At 39.5% G+C, this 21,794-nt stretch overlaps 1 protein-coding gene across 5 annotated transcripts in view; it reads right to left on the minus strand.

The window, feature by feature from the left end:
- PKNOX1 (PBX/knotted 1 homeobox 1) overlaps positions 1–21,794 on the minus strand; it is a 42,429-nt gene that overhangs the window by 4,206 nt on the left and 16,429 nt on the right. For 3 of the 5 annotated variants that reach the window (XM_072028361.1, XM_027448677.3, XM_027448673.3), the window contains 7 exons: positions 20,311–20,438; positions 18,967–19,138; positions 5,874–6,044; positions 4,295–4,394; positions 3,708–3,805; positions 1,197–1,325; positions 87–163 (listed from right to left, as the gene is read on the minus strand). In XM_072028361.1, the coding sequence (XP_071884462.1) occupies positions 87–163; positions 1,197–1,325; positions 3,708–3,805; positions 4,295–4,394; positions 5,874–6,044; positions 18,967–19,138; positions 20,311–20,438 (875 nt within the window). Of the gene's footprint in view, positions 1–86; positions 164–1,196; positions 1,326–3,707; positions 3,806–4,294; positions 4,395–5,873; positions 6,045–6,858; positions 7,039–18,966; positions 19,139–20,310; positions 20,439–21,174; positions 21,326–21,794 lie in introns of those variants that run through there. The other 2 variants (XM_013099543.5, XM_013099544.5) reach the window with 2 other exon arrangements.

The raw sequence follows: 21,794 nt of genomic DNA on the forward strand, positions 1-21,794 counted from the left end.
GATGCCTAAGTCACACTCGTAAGTATTTCTGTCTTGCAAGGATGTGGAGACAGCAACTGACATTAAGGAAGAGTTTTTGCTCTTACCAGTTGTTAACCTGGAGTAGTGTCAGATTTGTTTGTGCTGCAATCTGTTTCTTCTCATCTTCTGTTGGATATGGATGCTAAACAGGACAGAAAGAGGGAAAAAAAAAAAGCACAACCTTCTGTTTTATTTTGCCATCAAAAATAAGGACTCCTTTATTACAACTGACTAAAGCTATCTCATTCATTGCCAGCAACCTTAAGAAACCTCACAAACTTTTATAGATAAAAATCATTTAACAAAATGGGCTTTACTACACAAAACTGTTTTTACCCTTGAAAGAATATATCATACCATCAAACTGTTGATGTCTAAATCGGAAGAAAAAGATTTTCATGGATGCCAACCTTTATTCAACAATGTGATCTCTGGGCATCAGGCATGTGATATGATCCAATTAGTTATGCAGTCTAAGGGCAATGTCATATGAGAGTTCTGACAAGCCTTTCTAGTTAAAATAAGCTTCCATTAGCTCAATGGGCGAAAATAGTGTACGTAACGTAAGAAATGTGCATGAACTTTCCCTGTTTCAATTTTTCTGTTTGAAATAGTTTTAAAGACTGAAAATATCAACCTACAAAACACTGGAATATAACTTGAGAGCTGTTTATCCTTTGAGAATAAATATTTATACAAAAAAAAGACATTCTACTGTATGCACAAGTAGATAGTAACACATTTGGTACATATTAGGAGGGTTCTTGAAAAGGAGAGACAGTCAGAAAACTCGAAATTCTCCTCCAGAAACAAAAAACAGCAGCAGCAGCAACAAAACAAACAAGCAAAAACATAAAACCACAGCCACAGATGGAACTATTTTTCCTTGTACTATGGACCAGGGTGTTGAGAGCAGTAAGTTCTCAACACAATGAAATGAAGAAAGATCCCTTTTACAAACATTTGAGCTCACAGGGTACAAATGTAACATACTGATTAAAATAATAAAATCAACTGACATTAGGCTCTGTGGAACTACTGCAAATGACTTCAGGAGAAATTGAACTGGGATTATGCAAACAACACCAACAAGTTCACCTTCCTTATGAAGCAATATCATAAGAGGCTGCATAAAAAGAGTTACATAAAAACCCACGACCATGTTCAGTCCTTACCCCTATGTGCTGAAAAAGCCAAGATCTCATCACATTTGTAGCGTGCTTGGGAAGAACTCCTCTTTTATTTTTTGATGAGCCATCATCTTGATGCAAGATGCCTAGATCTTGGTTTAATTGCAACTGAAGCTGCATATACAATTTTAAAAGAAATAAGAAAGTTAGCATAGTAATAGCAGTATTGTGTATCAATATGGGAATAAGTCATTTAGATAAGGAATGAAAAGAAATTGGGCTGTAGGCATACTTATTATAAAAAAGTTTTAAAAGTTCCAAAATGTCTTTATCGAGGGAAAATGATGTATCAGGTTTCTGTAGTTCTCACATTTTCTGTAACTTTCCTGTTTTAAGAATTGCAACTGTTATCAGGGTGTGTACCTGATCTTGTGGCAAGAGCCAGTGATTTTCTGTAATTAAGAATAAAGCCCACCCACGTGCTAGATGTCAGGTTAATGATCCTCTTTACTGATTTGTGCTACGTTAGGGTTTCAATTGACTTTTCACCCTACCAAGTCATTTGTACAAATGAAGAACACATGAAAAATGTTATGCTGAATATACCCACTATGTGCAAGCATAAGCAACTATAGAGGCTGTAAAATAATAAAGATTTACGACTTAAGCTAAGGGCTTAAAGTAAAATTAATTATAACACTTGAGTTGCAAACAAAGGTGCTTAAGGTCCTGCTAAATAAATGAATCTAATTCTCAAGGAGCAAGAAAATAAACGTCAAAGACTAACAAGGGGAACAGGTTCCAGCTACTTTAGAACTCTTAATTCATTTTAGGAAAACAGTAGGAGCGCTGTGAAGTTTCGTAGTTTTGCTTTCTTTTTCGCTTTCTGTTGATATATCAAGTTGTTTGCCTATTGGTTATCTGAACATTAGGGGATATGTTCTTAAGTGCTTAGGCAGAGATAATGAGAAACACAAACCTCATATGCAATTTATATTCTATTTCAGACAATTATAACTCATATCATTCTAAATCAGGTTTTCCAAACAACAGGGAGCAATTTCTTCAGGCCAGTCATTATGTCTACATCCTGTATGAAACAAACCTAGCTCAGAAATGACATTTAAAACTTAAGTCATCCAATTACCACAAATACATATTTGGAACATAGTTTTATTTGCAAAGTAATGTTTTACTTTCTAAATAATCTGTCTGCATATGGAGGCTTTATAATGAACTTTCAAATAAGCCTCTCCTGTTATTTCTTGTCTACATCCACAGCACTGTGGAACACTGAAAAAGAACTTCAGGAGGTATTTCCTGTGGGTGAGAAGGCATACAGGCCCAAAGTTACGTATAGGTGGGTTTGGAGATTCTAGCTAACACTGAGAGAAGCCACAGATCCATACAGAAGTGCAAACCTACGCTTTGTTTGATTTATTATTTGTAGACTTTTTTTTAAACCTCCAGGGAAAAAAAAAAAAAAAAAAAAAAAAAAAGATGCTGAGTTGGAAATAGAGGCATTTTTCTTCACAAACACTTCAGTCTAGGAAAGTAATTTCAGACATATTTCTGAAAGGTATCTGAGGACAGAATTGCAAGTATTCTAGGGCAAAAAAATGGGTAAATACATACTCGCTACTACCAATAAAAACAAGATAGAAGTATTTTAAACATATTTTTTTAGTTGGAAGGTCAGAAGAGGGAAGAAAAGACAACACCAAGTCCGTGATTACCAACAGACTTCATGCTGTGAAGAGGATAGCTCCTCATTCACATTTTTAATCATCTCCACATGCCTGGAAGATTTGATTTAACACCTTCTGCTCCAAGAGAAAGCTAGCAAGGTTTTCCTTAACTCAAAATGGTCTAGTTTTCATGTTTCCTTTTCCTCAGTTATTCCTTTGAGCTCTCCTGACCCAACTCTTAAGAGTCTCCCTAAAAAAATGAAGGAGAGCTGGCCCTTATCTTTCAAGGTGTAATATAAAGAGGCTAATGAGGTGGTGCCCTACAGCCTGAACTCAATATTTTGAAAGTTTTATGGCAAAATGCTTCTCAGCATAAATTCTGGAATACATAGTTTCACAGTGTCGGTGGTTGCCATCTTGTTAAAATGTCAAATTTCTGATGACAACAATAGCAAAACTTCACAAAGCAGTATTTAAATCTATCCTGCCAAAAACCTAGTTCAACAGTTAGGAAAGCTTTAATCATGGGAAAATTGTCTACTATTTAATTCAGAAGTGTTTTTTTTTTTTGGTACTGGTTGGTTTTGTTTAATCCATGTACAAGTAATCTTCAGTTAAAAAAAATAAAAAACATTTAACATGTAGTAACTATGATGACTTGATGTTGCAGAGAAGATCTGTCTGGGTCCTTATGCCATATTAGAAAACTTGTAAATCCTATAGCAGTGCTTCTGTTAATTTTACATTAGTTACTATGCGTGCACACATAGATTACGCTGACAATGCATCAAATTTAAATCAAAATTCTTGAAAACAATGACATGTACGTGGACCCATGAAACTGTTCTCTGAAGCCTGTGAAACACACCTGAGAATTCTGAATCCGAATAGTCCCAGGCGACAGTGCTTGTGTCACTACTTGACCTTGTGGAGTGACCACAGTGACTGGCTGATACACTGTCCCCCCTTAAAAAAAATAGAAATATACAGGTAAGTGAAAGCTCTTCAGATAGTCTCTTTCAACACAGAAACACATCATCACTATAGACAATACCACAGGTCTGACAACACATCAGTTATTCTATTCTAGTAGTTATGTTAGTGTAGCAGAGCACATCTCATATTTTTTTCTATTCACAAGAATCCACAAAACAAAATGAAAGAGTAAAACACTCCAGTCTCTGATATTATTTAACTAAAGTAGTGTTGTACAGAAAGATCCCTTAGTATGGTACTTAAACTGCTGCCTCCACTCACATGTACATACCTGGCATACACAGAAATTAAACCAACACAAAAACTGTTAAGGCACTCAGTTGTATTAAAACAACAACTTCTCAGGTATTAGAATTCAAACACATTTTATGAAGTATTTGTGTATTTTTTTTTTGGTAACAACTATAAAAGAAAACAAAATGAAGAGCAAGGTGCCAGTTTTTCTTTACTGTGCCATACCTGCCACTGTTGCCATAGTTACATTTCCCTGCTGCAATGCTGATGCTGGCACCATAATCCCTTGGGGACTGAGCGTGCCTGCAATGGCACTTGGAATTTGCTAGAAAAATAAAACAATTAGTTGGTTGATCTTTTTCTTTCTTTCCTTTTTTTTTTTTTTTTTTTTTTTTAAGGACATAAAGCATGCTTGTGTAATTTTGGCTCTAAAAAATACATTTGGAGCTTAAACACAGGATTAGCTTCAAAGAGAAAAAGACTTCATTAGAGGTTCATCATTACCTACATTAACTTTCTCATTATCACCAATCATTATCTTTGAAAACCCTCATGAAAGCAACGGTTAGAAAAGACATTAAACTATCTGGAGAAATTTTAGGAGAGAAATGATCCTGAGGTATATAAATACTAAGAGAAAAAATTTCCAAAGGCATGAGGGATAAAGGACAGATGAAATGGACCTTTGATGCTCTTATTACAAGCATCAAAGCTTTAGAATTTAGCTTTTTAATTATTACCTTAATTCCTTCCAATTCCAAAATAATGTATTACACATTCAAGGTAGCCAATATGTTTTATTCTGCTCAGGATAGTTCTTTCTCAACCCTGACCATGCTAACTCTTGCACATTCCTTAACATGTATGCAAAATCTCCATTGTTACCAAATGCAAAATTCAGTCCCTCCCGTCTCTACAGAAGTAAGGCTGTAACAGCCATATCAAAAACATCTTTTAAAAGATTTTTGTCAGACTGCAGGCTCTCCTTTCCACACTTCCAGGTACAAAAACTTTAGTAAGGAGCCCAGACAGTGAAGTTTAAGAGTCATCAAGACTTTTCAGAATACACAGCACCAAACACGTTCATAAATCTGAGAAGGACCATCCCTTGTGACTGTGTCCAGTACATAGCGGGACGGCAGGGCTCACATTTTCCAGCACATAAGAGCAGAAACATCAACCATAATGTAACAACTGTTGCTTTTCAAAGTACTACAAAATACAACTGGTTATTGCATTTTGGTATGTCTGTGGTATATAAACTGATACTCACAAGTACACATATGGGTACTGTTCATAACTACGAAGTTATCACAGGTGATATGCAAAGACATACGTCTGAATATCTGGTGGATTAGCTTTGTATTTATCTATTAATTTCCGAATACAGGCTGTTTATAAAAGTATCAGCCATCTCAATACTTTAGTGAAGCAGACAAGACTAGGGAGATCTTCCTACTAAGGTGTTTTTTTCTGCCCTCTGTCCATTCTGTTTCCCTGCATCTCTTCCCAACCAAACAGCAAATCCAGGCAATTCTGAGTATCTCATCTTCCTGTAGTGAGGGCAAATCATAAAAGGAAGACTGACTTAAAAAGTGGCTAATTTCTGGTATATTTTAACACATTTGTTCATCAGGCAGTGGCACACAAGTGCACACAAAAACAAACAGAACTACTTCTAATCTTAACAACAGATTTTTAAAATGAGAGAAACTGCAGAAATTGTTTGCAAACTAATAGTAATATAAATATAACTTCCTAAGGAAATCTAAGAAAAACATACTTAATAGTACTTGAAACATACCTGAGATTGCACAGGTGAATAAGGACTTCCAGGTTCTCCACTTAATAGAGTTTCACTATTCATTTTTGTCTTCAGGCAGGCAATGTAGCGACTACAGAAATCCTTGCAGAGTTCATTAACCTTTTCTAGCTCAAGCAGATGGATACGTAGAACTTGGATTGCTTTTACCATCTAGGGAGTGAATTGGGAAAAAAAAGGTACAAACGAAATGAAAATAACTTAAATTTTACATTGAAATATTTTTGAAATTAAGCAAACACTACTTTCCAGTAACAAAGACCACCAAATTAAAGCAGAGCTATTAATTACTGAGTGCTGACTAGAGTTGTCAAGCTCTGCTCCTGGAAAGTGAAAGGAATGTGTGTGCATGCAAAACCCATATCATTACATTGCTTAAGTAAACCATGATACAGGAGATACAACACATAAACCACACTATAATCTTTGCCTGTGTCACATGTGTCAGATTAGAAAGACAGAGCCCAATTAATAAAGAGATCTAAACATTTGTCATCTTGTTCAGCAAAGCTTAAAGTAATGAAATATTTTTTCAATCCTAGAGCTCTGAAGTTCCTTTGCAAATGTATGTCAACTATGAACGACAACCCTGGGGTAGAATCTCTTGAGAACTTTCAAGTGAAGAGACTGCTTCTGCAATATATGAAAGAGCACTAAAACCAACGAACAAATCCATGTTTAAACAAAGACTGAAGTAGAGGAGGTACATACGTGACGAGAATACTTATGCTTACTGCGAGAAAAAGACATGTAAGCTTGGAGAGCTAATGGTATTTCATACTGCATAAAAATAGCTTAGGTGATTGTAAGGGTCATGGCAGAAGATCAAAAGCTAAAGCCAAATCCAGATGGTCTGGATTTTGATGATGCAGTAGGAAATACAGGACATTCAAATACACACATAACATATCAGCAAAATAATTGCCTTTTTTTTTTTTTAATGCAATGTGCCATCTCCAACACTTACTTGCTACGCTAGATCTCCAAGAAAAATATCCTTCAGTTTTATGGATCTGAATAGGCTATAATCTTGAAACATAGTGCAGAGCTTGATTTTAGCATTATTTAGAAAAAATCTGTCATATGTAAAGGGTCATTTACCCGGCCAGAGCACTGAATGCAATGACCAGAAATGATAGCTTACTAAGTCATCCACTTATTTCTAGCTAAAGAAGCCAACTGGGAGCTGAAGTAGCCTTTATACAAAGCACCTGAAGGCGATCAAGGCAGGCAAACTTTCGGGTATGCTCCCCCCTCCTTCATGAGGGCTTTAGCTTTTATTATGACAGACTTTTTCCCTGTTTTTTTCAGTAGGAGGTATTCCAGCTGCGTGATGGCCACCCAATTAAGAAAATGGTATGTTAAAATAAACTAGAGAAAAAAACCTGAAATTATAACAAAACAGGAAATCTTATCCCTTCTAAGGGCTATAAATAAATATAACTTTAAAAGCCCAGCTGCAGGAAAAAAAATGAGCTGTAGACTTGAGGCAGTTAATTCAAATTAAAATCCAGTAACCCTTGCAATTAAAATCCAGTAACCCTTACGACCTTTGACACCAAAGCCCTTTGAAATCCTGCATACAGTGGCCCAGTGCTGAGGCCCAGCAGTCTTCTAGAGCAGCCCTCAACAGTGGTTGCCTTTAAAACTGTGTTTAAGCACAATCAAGTTAAACTATCCAAATTATCTAGATTTTAACCCAAACCAGGGGTTATCTACGTTTAAATACATTCTGCTCCTTTCAGCATTGTTAATGATTTTCCTGTCATGCTCCGATAGCCAAATAGTTTCAGAGACCAAAATCTTGAATTATAAAATTATTTACACAGGGCAGAACAACACAGAGAACACACGTTAGCCAGAAACAGATTTTGTTTTAGCCCATCTCATCTTCCCTTTGCTGGACTGAAACCGAGGCAATGTAATATTTGAGAGTATTAGTGATGAATTACTTCTGCTTAGTAAGATTTTTTTTTCTTTTCTTAAATCATCACCCATATGTATTATTTATGTATCAGGACTTGTTTACAGGGGAAAAAAAAAAAAAAGATTAGAACTTAAATAGAGTTTCAAACAGATGGTTGATGTCTGATGTGAGAACTGAATTCAAGTCAAACCTAACCATAAACCAAGGATTAAGCAACAACAGCCAGGTTTCTGCAGACACAGGCAGAACCACACCACTCTTAGAGGAAGCTGTACTACTGTGGTTAGAAAGGCAAACAGAAATTTGTAAATACACCATGCCTGTCACCAGGACTTATTTACAACGACACCAGCTCTGGCCATACGGCTCATTGTGCCTTGCAGCACGGGTGGAGAAAACTTACATTTGCTGCCTCAAGTTCACGTTTTCCTTGAAACGAAAAAAGAACCGCCGAAAACTTCTGATAGAACCACCCACGCTGAACAAAGCTAACAAAGGAATGCCTCCAGACACATCACAGCAGCAGCAATATTTCATTCTCATTTTCTAAGAAGAATGCATAGCTTCAAATTCTACAAAAAACACGCGTTTGTTGTGTAGTGCTACCGAGTAGAATCTGCTACAGCACTAAGGAATTGTAAAAGCCACTTGATTCAGCCTTTTCAGCTGAGAGAAAAAAAAAAAAAAAAGGAACACCATTTCAGAGAAATGCAGAAATACGTAAGTAAACATTAGATACAGGGATATTGTCAATATTGTTGTAAATAAAGGCAGTGGTAAGCTACTAAGCAGAGAAAGAAAAAATTACTGAAAAATTCACAGTTCTTGGTAAAACTGCTATCAAGAGCATACTCACATATAAATATAACCTATCTGGAACATATTTAGTTCTAAAATGGTTTGGATTGTGCCTCTGTCCTGTCTTTTCAGTGCCTTAAGCACGTGGTACAAAGGGGCACAGAATATGCACTACATTAGTCATTATTCTCAACTCACCCTTGTTCAAGTACAACATATACCCACGACATTTTATGGATTTCAAGGGATACGGCACAGGCATATGGCAAATACATATGTAGACAACACATCTGAAAGATCCCATGTATACTGACAAACAACCTTCTCATTCAGTAACTGTTCTCATTTCACAAGCAATTAAAATATATCCATATGTCCATTCCTAGTTTATCTGCCTTCCCAAGTAAATCCTTATATAGGATTTAGGTTTTCAGGGGAAGAACACAAAGTCTGGGACAGGTGGCATTTGGTATTCATTTGTTTTGTTTTGATAACCTCTTGTCTGTTTTGAGTCCCCAGCTATGTGGCCAGGGGTCTGTGAAGCTTTACCAAAGTAATGTTTGATGAAGAAACTCAAAAACATGGCTTGTGCCCTCACAGAGAGGCTACCAAAGTGACATCCATTGGTTTCATCACCACTACAACTTTTCCTGACACAACTGAAAATGCAATAGCGTAGTCTTTAAGAACAGACTACTGAACCAAAAATCCTTACCCCAAATGAAACAAAAAACTCAGGGGTATTCAAAAAGGGCAGTGTCCTGTTCAAATACAAAAGTGAGAACATATGTAACACATCATATATTGTATAATTTCTTGGCTGATTAAAACTTTATGTAACCCACTCTGACCTCACAGCTGACCCTGTTTTGTGCAAGAGGTTGAACTACAGACCTCCTGAGTTCTTGAGCTCCTAATCTATCATGAATCATCCTATGGTCCTACGAATGTGGTGAAATTAAACAAAAAAACAAAATGAAACAAGATTAACACTCATATGGGAAGAGTTTACTCTGAACAGAAGTTACTCAAGAGATAGGAACCCTCCTGAAGCACTGTGATGTTTCTGCAATGGCTGGGTTAACAGCAAGCAACAAAAAAGTGTTAAGTTCTGAATGTCTTCTAACTGTAAAAAGCTCTAAAAACTATCTGCAAATATTCATGCTCAATAACTTCTTAGATATGGAGGAACCCATCCATGTTCATTGCAAAAACAGAAGAGGATTAAAGGAGAATAAAGGGAGGATGGTTCGTTGTCGTGTTAGCAAATCAAAGATCTTTTATATCTGTCAAAATGAGATGGAGATGCCAAGTGTCAGGAGCTTCAAGAGATGACACTCCAGAATACAAAGATACCTTTGAGCACTCTTTCAGAGAGAAGCAGGTGTTTCTAGACGTCTGTCTAGAAACACAGACCATCAAGATCTGATGTTCTTAATAACAAACATCTCTTCTGATGCTGGCACTTGACCTGAGGACTAAGGTGCAACACAGCAACAGTCCAATGATGATGAGGAAGTTAAAGCTCTGAGAGTGTGGGATTCCAGTCTAGCAAGTTAGATACAAACATGACCATCACCTTCTGCTTCTTTCCTGCTGGGACTAGGATTTGAAAAGAGAAGGTCTGCAGCACTTCACACAGATAATTGGCACTTAAATCAAATTCAGAGAAGACCGCTGAAGAAATGGTCAGAATGAGTGACCAAGAGTCAGAAAGAAAATCAGAACCATTGAAAATGTAAAGTCTGTCTAAAAGATATTTTCATATAGAGGATAATTCTGGCTTCAACAATATCATGTGCCACAGATGGATAGAAGAGCTAAATATTTATTGCATGAAACCGTAACCTTGTACTTCTCTCTCTTACCTCCCTGAGTAGTCTGACCTGTGTAGAGCCAATGAAAATGGAACTGAGAAGTTCTACTTGGGGCCAATAATTCTTGGAGAGCAAACACGCAAACCACCAAAGAAAAGCCACTTTCCTTACGTTTTCCAAAGAATCACAGAATCACAGAATTTCTAGGTTGGATGAGACCTCAAGATCATCGAGTCCAACCTCTGACCTAACACTAACCAGTCCTCCACTAAACCATATCCCTAAGCTCTACATCTAAACGTCTTTTAAAGACTTCCAGGGATGGTGACTCCACCACTTCCCTGGGCAGCCCGTTCCAATGCCTAACAACCCTTTTGGTAAAGAAGTTCTTCCTAACATCCAACCTAGAACTCCCCTGGTGCAACTTAAGCCCATTCCCCCTCGTCCTGTCACCAGGCACGGGGGAGAACAGGCCAACCCCCACCTCGCTACAGCCTCCTTTAAGGTACCTGTAGAGAGCAATAAGGTCGCCCCTGAGCCTCCTTTTCTCCAGGCTGAACAAGCCCAGCTCCCTCAGCCGCTCCTCGTAGGACTTGTTCTCCAGGCCCCTCACCAGCTTTGTCGCCCTTCTGTGGACCCGCTCAAGCACCTCGATGCCCTTCTTGTAGCGAGGGGCCCAAAACTGAACACAGTACTCGAGGTGCGGCCTCACCAGAGCCGAGTGCAGGGGGACGATCACCTCCCTAGCCCTGCTGGTCACACTGCTTCTTATGCAAGCCAGGATGCTGTTGGCCTTCTTGGCCACCTGAGCACACTGCTGGCTCATATTCAGCTGACTATCCACCAATACTCCCAGGTCTTTCTCTGCCTGGCAGCTCTCCAACCACTCATCTCCCAGCCTGTAGCTCTGCTTGGGGTTATTGCGCCCCAGGCGCAGGACCCAGCACTTGGCCTTGGTGAACCTCATGCAGTTGACCTCAGCCCATCGGTGCAGCCTATCCAGATCCTCCTGCAGAGCCTTCCTACCCTCAAGCAGATCAACACACGCACCTAGCTTGGTGTCATCTGCGAACTTACTGAGGGTGCACTCGATGCCCTCATCCAGATCATGATAGATATCGATCCAGATCATCGATGAAGATATTAAAGAGGACCGGCCCCAGCACTGAGCCCTGGGGGACGCCACTAGTGACAGGCCTCCAACTGGACTTGACTCCGTTCACCACGACTCTTTGGGCCTGGCTATCCAGCCAGTTTCTAACCCAACGAAGTGCACGCCAGTCCAAGCCAAGAGCAGCCAGTTTCTTGAGGAGAATGCTGTGGGAAATGGTGTCAAAAGCCTTACTGAAGTCAAGGTAGGCCACATCCACAAGAGATGGACTGGGACTCCTGGGAGAGTGTCAGTCCAAAGACAACTACCTCTTCTGACTGGAAGATGAACCTATGTTAAAGACATTGCTAGAACGTCAAGACTTCCTAGACCCAAGCTGATAAAATCTGTTCAGGAGCTGACAGATTCTTATGTTTCTTTCAGTAGATCTTAAAACCCAACCCTGCATTTTCCTGGTATGCACTCTTCCTTGGAAGGAAGAGAAGCATCTCATATACCTCTAGGATGAAGGGTGAGAGGACGGGCACTTCATGCTTCAGAGAAGCCTTAACTTTTGAGGTTGTTTTTTTTTTAAGCATTGCAGGTTTTGAACTCAAATCGGGTCTGGTTCTATCACATAAATGCACATACAGAAAAAGAATAGGAACATAGAAATAACCATGCAAAGTCAAACACACACACACACAAAAGCTTAATCCAGTCCATTTCACAGAGTACCTCAAAGATTCATTTAATGAAAAAACATTCCATGAGAAAGTGCCATTTCCCACCCTCTTCCCAAATTCTTCTGAGAAATTCTTGCTCTTTTAAATTGGCCATTAGGCATCTGCACAAGGTCTGACCCAATCCAGGAGCCATCAATATTAATGGAAGTGCTGCCATCCCTTTCACTGCCAGCTCTGTTTTGACAACGTGTCTGACAAAACCTTGCGCATGACATTGCAAAAATAAAGGGCCTAGTGTTTCAAAGCCTATTACTACTTCTGTGTTAACCATAACCCTTTGCCATGCTGTTCCAAGATCACTAACGAAACGTCTTAAAGTGGTTAACTAGAAAGAATAGTCCCTTCAGTTGGCAGGGACCTTCAAAGGTCATCTAGTTGGATTGCCCGACCACATCAGTGCTAACCACAAGTTAGAGCATTAATATGAAGAACAGAAGCCCTTCACATAGCGAATCAAAAAGATTGAAATATGGTTTAGAGGCAATAAATGGGACAAGAAAATCCTTACAATGAAAGTTTGTGTGGATGTTACCCGTATTTCTCAGTGCTGACATCCTTTGTGCTACCACAAATGCTGGAAACCACTAATTAATGGAGAATGGAAACCAGAATGCCAAACTAACGAGAAGTAATCTAGACCTTAGCTTACTGAGAACTGTTGAAGGTAGAACAACCTAACACTGCTCTTAATGAAGTTGCTTTCTGGTCAAATTGATCTAATACCTTCTAGATTAACATTCTGTAGTCCTCTGGATGAAAAGCAAGCATTTCCTTCGGAATATTCAAGGCATTTCAAGTGTGTGTGCAACATGAATCATTGCAAGGATCATAAGAGCCCCCACAATTAGTATTTATGGCACTTCAAAACTTCTGGTATCAGGTATACAGGCAGCACGGGGCCAGTTAAGGCTGGCAGACACTGGAATGACATTTTGCTGCTTTGGAGATGTTGGTTTAAACTTCTGTCACAAAAACAAACAAACAAACAAACAATGTGGAATAGTTTAGTTCTGCATGCCATTGCCTAAAAACAGCATGAGGAAAAAAATGAACTGGCTGAATACTTGTCCAATTTTCTTACTTGAGTCAGGCCTGTGACTCTTGTTCTAACAGGACTTGAGTGTGAGTCTTTATTGCACTATAAAATGGTCAATTCATCTCAGTTCAGCTCTGGCTCCAGGTTGAAAGATTGCTTCCGAGCAAGCATTTATACCTTATTTGTTTGACTGCTGTAGCCAGATAAGAGCACAGGTGGAAAACCAGTAGTCATCTGGTCTCCTTGCTCCACCCTTCTGGCTTGCTCCTATTATCAGTCTCTGCTAGATTATTCTTTCAAGTGAATGGTTTATTTAATGTTGGAGGTAAAAAGGACAGCAAAACCAGAAGACGTAACTAAGGTGTACCATATTAGAATCCCTTTCTACTACAAAATTTTCCATCTACATTAATTTATGCGACACAAGGGAGAAAAAGACTGCCACTAAACCCAGCTACAGTCTTCTCCGTGCACCCACCAATAATTCAAGCTGAAGAGTTTGAAGAATGTACCTACTAACTGCAAGTCACAGCTAACAATGTCACCACACATCAGTAATTCAAAGCCAAAGGTAAATCGATTTTGCAACTTGGTTCCGGTTTCCGACAGTACTGGCCTCAGTGGCCATGGAGCCCAAGGCACAAACAAATTCTTCCTCAACCACTTAAAGCAAAGTCAACCAGATTCATGCAGCCCTTTGGCAACAGTAAATGCTACATAAACCAAGGGACTTTGCCAGCCCTAAAATCATAAACAGGTCAATCAGAAGGAAGGAGTATTTGAACACTGTAGTCCATGTCCAGTTAGGTTTTGACTGTCTCCAAGGATGGAGACTCTACGTCCCCTCGGGGCAACCTGCTCTAGTATTCAACCTCCCTTATAATATTTATTTTCCTTATGCCTTAATGGAATTTCCTGTATTTCAATTTAAATCCACTTCCTCTTGCACTTTCATTGGGCACCACTGAAAAGAGCCAGACTGTTTTCTTTACTTCCCCATCTTCCTCTCTGAGTCTTCTCTGTTCCAGACTGCACAATCCCAGCTCTCTCAGCCTCTCCTGTATGAGATATGTTTTAGTCCTTTAATTACCAACATGGTCCTTTGCTTGACTCACCCCAGTATCTCTACGACTAGTAGTGAGGAGCCCAGAACCAAGCCCAAATATTGAGCATGAGAACCATGTTGAACTCTTCCATCAGACTCCTGTTGGCCTATTGCTTCAAACTGTAAGAGGGAATGGTGACACAGCACCCTGGTGCCCCAGCCACTCCTTCAAGTTCTGTATGATCCTGTGACCTGCCAGCTTGCTTAGGGTACACTCTGTCCCATCATCTGTGTCATTAACAAAGATTTTGAACAAGGTCAGTCCTGGTATCAACCCCTGGAGTATGCCACTAATGGCTAGCCTTCCACTGGATTCATGCTGCTGATCGCAATCCTTTGAGCCCAACAGTTCACCCAGTTCCCACTCCAGCTCACTGTCCAGTTATCTAGTCCACATTTTTCAGCTTGTCTATGAGAACGTTACAGGCTATCATGTCAAGTCTTAACTGAGGTCAAAATAAACCACAACCACGAGCATTGCTCTCTCTTCATCCACTGAGCTACACCCACTAGATTCCAACTATTAGATTTCAGATATTCTTCTCAGATTTGTCTGTCTGACAAATCTGGTGGCCTTCTATGATGGGGTTACAGCAGTGGTGGCTAGGGGAAGAGCAACTGCCACCATCTACCTGGACTTGGGCAAAGCATTTGACACCATCCCATGACAGCCTTGTCTCTAAATTGCAGAGACATGGCTTTGACAGACTGACCACTCGGTGGATGAGGAATGGGCTGGATGGTCACACTCAGAGAGTTGTGGTCAGCATGAGTGACAATGATGGGTGGCATTCCTCAGGGGTTGGTATTGGGACTGGTGCTGCTTAAGATCTTTGTAGGCAACACAGAGAGTGGCACTGAGTGCATCCTTACCAAGACTGTTAGTGACACCAAGCTGAGTGGTGCGGAGGACACACTGAAAGGAAGGGATGCCATCCAGGGGGACCAGGACAGGCTTGAGAGGTGGGCCTGTGCGAACCTCATGAGGTTCAACAAGACCAAGTGCAAGGCCCTGCAGCTGGGCCAAGGTAATCCCGGAGCAATGGATTGAGGGGAGCCCTGAGGAGAAGGCCCTGGGGGTGTTGGTTGACAAGAAGCTCGATGTGAGCCAGCAACGTGTGCTTGCAGCCCAGAAAGCCAACCGCATCCTGGGCTGCATCAAAAGCAGCGTGGCCAGCAGAGTGAGGGAGGGGATTCTGCCCCTCTGCTCTGCTCTCCCGAGACCCCACCTGGGGCACTGCATTCAGCTCTGGGGCCCAGCACAAGAAGGAAATTGAAATATTAGAGCAAGTCCAGAGCAGGGCCACAAAGATGCTCAGAGGGTTGGAGCACCTCTCCTATGAAAGGGTGAGGGAGCTGGGGTTGTTCAGCCTGGAGAAGGCTCAGGGGAGACCTTACAGTGGCCTTCCAGTACCTAAAGGGGCCTGCAGGAAGGCTGGGGAGGGGCTCTGTCAGGGAGCATAGTGACAGCACAAGGAGTAATGGCTTTAAATTAAAGGAGGGTAGGTTGAGATTAGGTATAAGAAAGAAATTCTTCTCTGTGAGGGCGGTGAGGTGCTGGCACAGGCTGCCCAGAGAAGCTGTGGGTGCCCCATCCCTGGAGGTGCTCAAGGCCTGGCTGGATGGGGCTTTGGGCAGCCTGGGCTGGGGGGAGGTGTCCCTGCCCATGGCAGGGGGGTTGGAATTAGATTATCATTAAGGTCCCTTCCAACCCAAACTGTTCTGTGACTTTATCATTCTCAAAAGAAACTGGAATTAGAGGGCTAAAGGCAAATAGCATGTGTGTTGAACTTTGAGTTATAAAACAAAAAAAAAAAAGAGGCTTCGCAAATTAGCAGACCCACTTAATGCAAAACAGAACTAATTCTCATTTTCATTTTGAGCGAAGTAGTGGAGGCAAATACACTCCCAAAAGTTTTTTTTTGAGAAAAAGATGTGGAAATTTCTATTGGTGTTTTTAAATTCACAGCCAATGCACAGCACTCAAGAGATGCCACTGATAGCAGCGACGAAAAACAATGAACATACTACAGAGTAAATGAGATAAAGAAGCAATTCTAAAATTATACACATTCCTGGTAGTCAGCTTTTCATATAACTGGTCAATTAACAAGATGCTGAAACTGGTACATTATTTTGAGAAGTTCATGTGCAATTCATTCTGTAACAACCAACAGTCCCACAGGATTTTGTACATGGCCAAAATAGTATCTGTTATGAACTGCAGTTTTTACCTTGGATTTAGTCCTCCTGAGGAAGTAATGGCCCTTTAAAGTATTTATGCATCAATAATGCACTTCATTATTATCACTAATTTGTATGAATGCTTTCCTGTTCAAATGGGATCTGAAGTGATGGTACCCGTGCCCCATAGCTGCCAAAGATTTCTCCACCACAATGGAAAAGCCATACTCTTCACAGACAGTCTCATTATAACCATTCTGAAGTACTTATTTTCTGCTTACCTATAAGACAATCATTACATCATGCTACCTGTATTTCAGACATATTACACCACTGAGATTTCAAATTATAAAAAAAAAAAAAAGCACCCCATACCACTGCTTCTCACAACAGAGCAGTAACTAAAAAAAGAGAATATTTTTTTCCCTTTGCCTTAATTTTTCTTCTTTCAAATTCTGTTTTTATTTCCTACAGAGGCAGCAGTCATTCTGCAACTGGGTTTATCCATGAAACTGTTTTAGTATGTGTATAGTCAATAATTCCTTCTAACTAGATAACTAAATCACTGTCTTTATCAGTAAATATTTCTCAAATGAGCTGCTTCAAAGATCTAACGTTTAAGCCACGAAACTGAGATTTTGGAGTTTCAATTCTGTTCTAGTTTTAATTCTGGTTGAAGATGCCAATGCCAGTTCTTCAATTCTTCATTTATAAACTGAAAATCTTTACACTAATACTGAGAGTATCGTTATGTATCATGTTATGCACCCTCCTTTACCTGCTTTCCCATCTGAAGTGTATATTTGAACCTCAGTGAGCCTCAGAATGTTTCCAAACCGAAAATAAAAGCCTCTGTAAAACAAACAGCTCCACAACCCAAGCTATAAGAGAGCTTTGTAAAAGCACTCTTGAAGATGGACTAGTACAAAGTGAGTTGTGTTAAATTCATGCATCCTTGAAGAATATTTAAACTAAGGTGACTTTACGTTTACATAGATTGAGATCATTAACACGATGCATTAAGCTATTTCCATTCCAGGCTCTGTAAAACTTACAGTGAAAAGGCTGTAACAAACAGCTGAGAAAGGTAACTTCCTATACCTTTTTAGCTTGTCATAAAAGCTTGCCTCATTCTGCAACCTGCTGCCTTCTGCTTTCTTTTCTCTCACATCGCTCTAAACAGACTCTTGCAGCTTTACTTTCAATGACGATACTTAAATATTATCTTTCCAGAACTTAGAGTGCACTGAATATCAGTCTATAAATCACAAAGTGCTTGGAACAAAATCAGGTTATACAAAGTGACTATCTGGTCTGCCTGCAAAACCAGGCAAAAATCAACCCTATTTTGCAACCCTATGCACCCCTCCTTACACACTGTTCACGGTAGCATGACTGCCACTTCTAAACAGCATCTCCTAAGTCTTGGTTCTGTTTAGAGGTTTTCTCCAGGTATGTTATCTTAGCCTCCCACACAGGATATTAATTGTGCACATAAGTCTCTCTAAATAATGGCTTTAAAACCTTACTTTTTCCAATTGTTGTTTACAATTACTGTCCATTTAGATTTGTTTGTGAACTTCGACAGTTTAAGTAGCTTTTTCTCCTATGAAGTAGACTCAAAGACAAAGACTTGTTTTATTACACAGTCACCTTCAAGGAACAGGTTTTCCAAAACAAAACAAAGCCCCGTAGATAAACACTTGACCCCTATAATTCTAGTAACTCTTGAACATGACAAAATTGATTTGCAACATGACTCTAAAGCGAAGGAGGCAAGTAGACAGTTTAGAAACCAGCAAGCCAAGAGAGGTGTTCTCTAGAGAATACAATTCAAGAGGGAGACTAAGGGACCAAGGAAATGACTTCACCCCAGGAAGGAGTTTCAGAAATCTGAATGAAGACAACAACATACAGACATTTTTCTTACATGCCAAAGAGTTTTTAAGCTCATCTTATGAACAGCTCTTCTCCCACGTTAACTGTATGAATCCTGATTAAGAAAAAGTTGAAGAAACTTACACCCATGGTATGCTTTTGATAAACATATGTGATATGCTCAACAATTTAAAATTGATTTGCAGAGTCAACCTGGCTACGGAAAGCAGATGTTTCTACTCATCCCTAGTACACTGATCAGCCAGTTTAGAAACCCATATGGGAAACAACTGTGTAAGATCTAATAAAAGTTTACAGATAAAGGAAAAAAAAAGGGATGGGAACTGTTTCTCAGCTTTAACATAATAAAAAAATAACCTTTATAGGAAGAAACAACTGAGCGGAAAGTATAAGCACCAACTGCGACATGAAATTAAGAAAGAGAGACAAACATGATGATTCTTTCAGAACTAAAATGAACAGTTTACACTTACCAGATTATCAGTTTCTGGATCTTCACAGAAAAAGGGTTTTCCTTCTTTCTCCTGCTTCCTTACAAAATTTTCAATATCTACATCAAAACTTGCAGAAGTTGTGCCTTCTGAGCCTTGGGTAGATTGTTCACATTTTTCAAATAATAGTGCTAACAAGGGAAATAGTGGGTGCCTAGAATGAAAGTTAAAATAGATGAATAAGTATTTTTGCTTATGTACACTACTAAAAAGAGAGCTATCTAGCTCGCTTAAGGTAACAGCCACTCATACAAGAAACAGAGACAAGTCTTGGAGGAGAAAGCACATGACATTACTGGCTACAGCAGAATGCGATGAAAGTTTGTTTTTCCGTTTTGGCTTATCACACAACCTAGAGGCAAGTAAAGCAGCCAAGTAAGTCTGTTTAAACAAACAGAACCATCACAATCTAAAGAGCTGTGCCATGCTGTTTCATTTACTGTAATTGAGTGGCAAATTGAGATACATCAAATGCAGCACAGTAGAAATGGGGATTAAGACTTACAAGTAGGATGCATAGAGATTTAAGCTTATTTGAAGTCCAAAATGAATAAATAAATCATTTATTCTTCAACGTGGGCCTTATTTATACATCACAACTTCACAGAACTGGCAACAGCATGTATGCTGTACTTAGAGGCCTCCTATGAAATAGGTTAGAATGGCTCAGAGCAGAAGATGCTTTTGTCAGCACAAATCTGCAGATGAGTGGGTATGTCTTACTACTTTTTAACCTGCAAACTGGTAATAATTGTGTGTATAAAGCATTTAAAATGGAAGAAAAATGAAAGAATACTTAAATTCATCAAAACTGATTGTATTGCTCAGCACAGCACTTAACGCTGGAAAAAATCTCAAATTATTATGTTTACACATCAACATTTAATTCAGTTTGAGTTAATTTCTGGACAATAGATTGTAACCCCTGAAGAAAAGGGAGTAAAGATTGACCTAATTACAATAAAATCCCACATTAAAAACAAAAACCACATTATAACAAACTCAACGGTCTGAATAGCTCGCTATATTGCACTTGCTCTTTAAAAGCAGCCAGCTTTAGAATATCGCTAAAACTATGCTGAAATAGAAAGAATCCCACAATAAATGGAAGGTTTTTTTGGATAAATAATAACAGTGAAGTTAATGTGATCTCCTTCTTTTGCTGGATACTACTACTGAGACAGATAGCCAAGATATCATCTGATTTTAAGCTGCCTATACTATTAAAACAAACAACCAACCAAACAAACAAAAAAAAACCACAAAAGAACGAAAAACCAAACCTCTCTTTACCCTTCAAAAGACAGAGCATGAGTCCATTACTACCTGTAAATGGCCTGCTTGTCTGCATCCATTGGCGTTTGAGATTCTACAGGGGCAGGACTCACCCCTTCTGCATCAGTTTCAGAGCAGTTGGGATCTTGTTCAGTTTTTAACTCTGTTACTACTTGCATCTGTAGAAAAAGGATAAATTATTTGTAGATCTGTATGCTTGACATAAAATAAGTGTACTGTTTTCTAAGGAAATATCAATGCAAAGGGCTACTAAATTGCCAGAAGGTTGGTATGACTTGGCAATTATACAAAAAGCCACGGCAGTAACAAGAAAACTCTTTTAATCCTTGAGACTTTTTGATGGTTGGTGTAAAGGTCATTTCAGGTTACAGCACTCAGCTCGAAATTGGAAATACAGATATTAGTAAATTGTTAAAGCATTTGTCTTCGAAGTGGTGATTTTTGAAGCAGGCTAGACTCCAATGCTTCAAAAAATCTTACAAAGATGTCCACATAAAAACCCTTTAGGATGGAAACAACAGGAAAGAAAAGCTACGCTGAGAGTTCTTTTTTCTTTTTGTACTTTGTATCAGGATACAGGAGAAAAGAGATCCTGAAGTTTTTCTTACCAATTAAAATGCATGTTTTCTTAGAAAGCTAAAATGTTGTCCTACCAATCTCTCAGTTACCAGAAGCATAACTTTCACCAAATTTATATAGTGAGATAATAAGTCATTTTAGGAACATCAAGCTTCTGGAAAAACAGTAGTAACTGCTGCTACAAATCCATTTAACAAAAACATTTCGGCAAATTTTGAGGGGGGGTAAGTACCTGCCATTCAGAAGAATTTTTAAAGATACTATCTGTCAGTTTATCTAAATGCAATTCACATATTCATAGACAAATTTAGTCACCTCATGTAAAAGCTGTCAGTCTAAAGCAATAAATTTCCATGAGATGGAAAAAAACCTGTCTGGATTGACGGTGAGCAAGTGAGTGGAGCAAGAAAAAACTGCAAAAAGGTAGAAAAAAAATAGAAAGACCTATGGAACTATTTAAAAGACTGAATAACTCCATAGTCCCCGTGACTGTGTGAAATACCTCCTCACATTACCATTATTGATCCCACCTGTGGGGTCAGCAACTGCTGAATTCCAGGCTGCTGTTCCATTAGCGGCGTGGCTGCAGTTGAACACCTGTCTTCCAGGGGACAGCTTTTCTGCTTCCCTATGGCTTTTTCCTGCCCCTTGCCTCCACCCTCCCCCTCTGTTAGCATCCACACGTCCAACTGTTTGTTTGCAAAGCCCCGATTGCCTCACCAGGTGTATTTCGGAGCACAGCACCACAATCTGCCACCACTGGACAAACAACGTACAGCCACAGCTCCTACCCAGCCCATCCTGCATTGCACCGGGTGGCTGGCAACGCCTTGGAGGCTCTTCCCAGGTGTTGGAAGTGGTTTTCCCCACCACCCCCAGTTAAATGTCTTTTAAGTAAGTAAGTGGTACCTTGAAGGGGAGTCATAGTCGTCCCC

Source organism: Anas platyrhynchos, chromosome 1 (assembly GCF_047663525.1).
Source record: "Anas platyrhynchos isolate ZD024472 breed Pekin duck chromosome 1, IASCAAS_PekinDuck_T2T, whole genome shotgun sequence".
In the NCBI taxonomy this organism is placed as follows: Eukaryota; Metazoa; Chordata; class Aves; order Anseriformes; family Anatidae; genus Anas; species Anas platyrhynchos.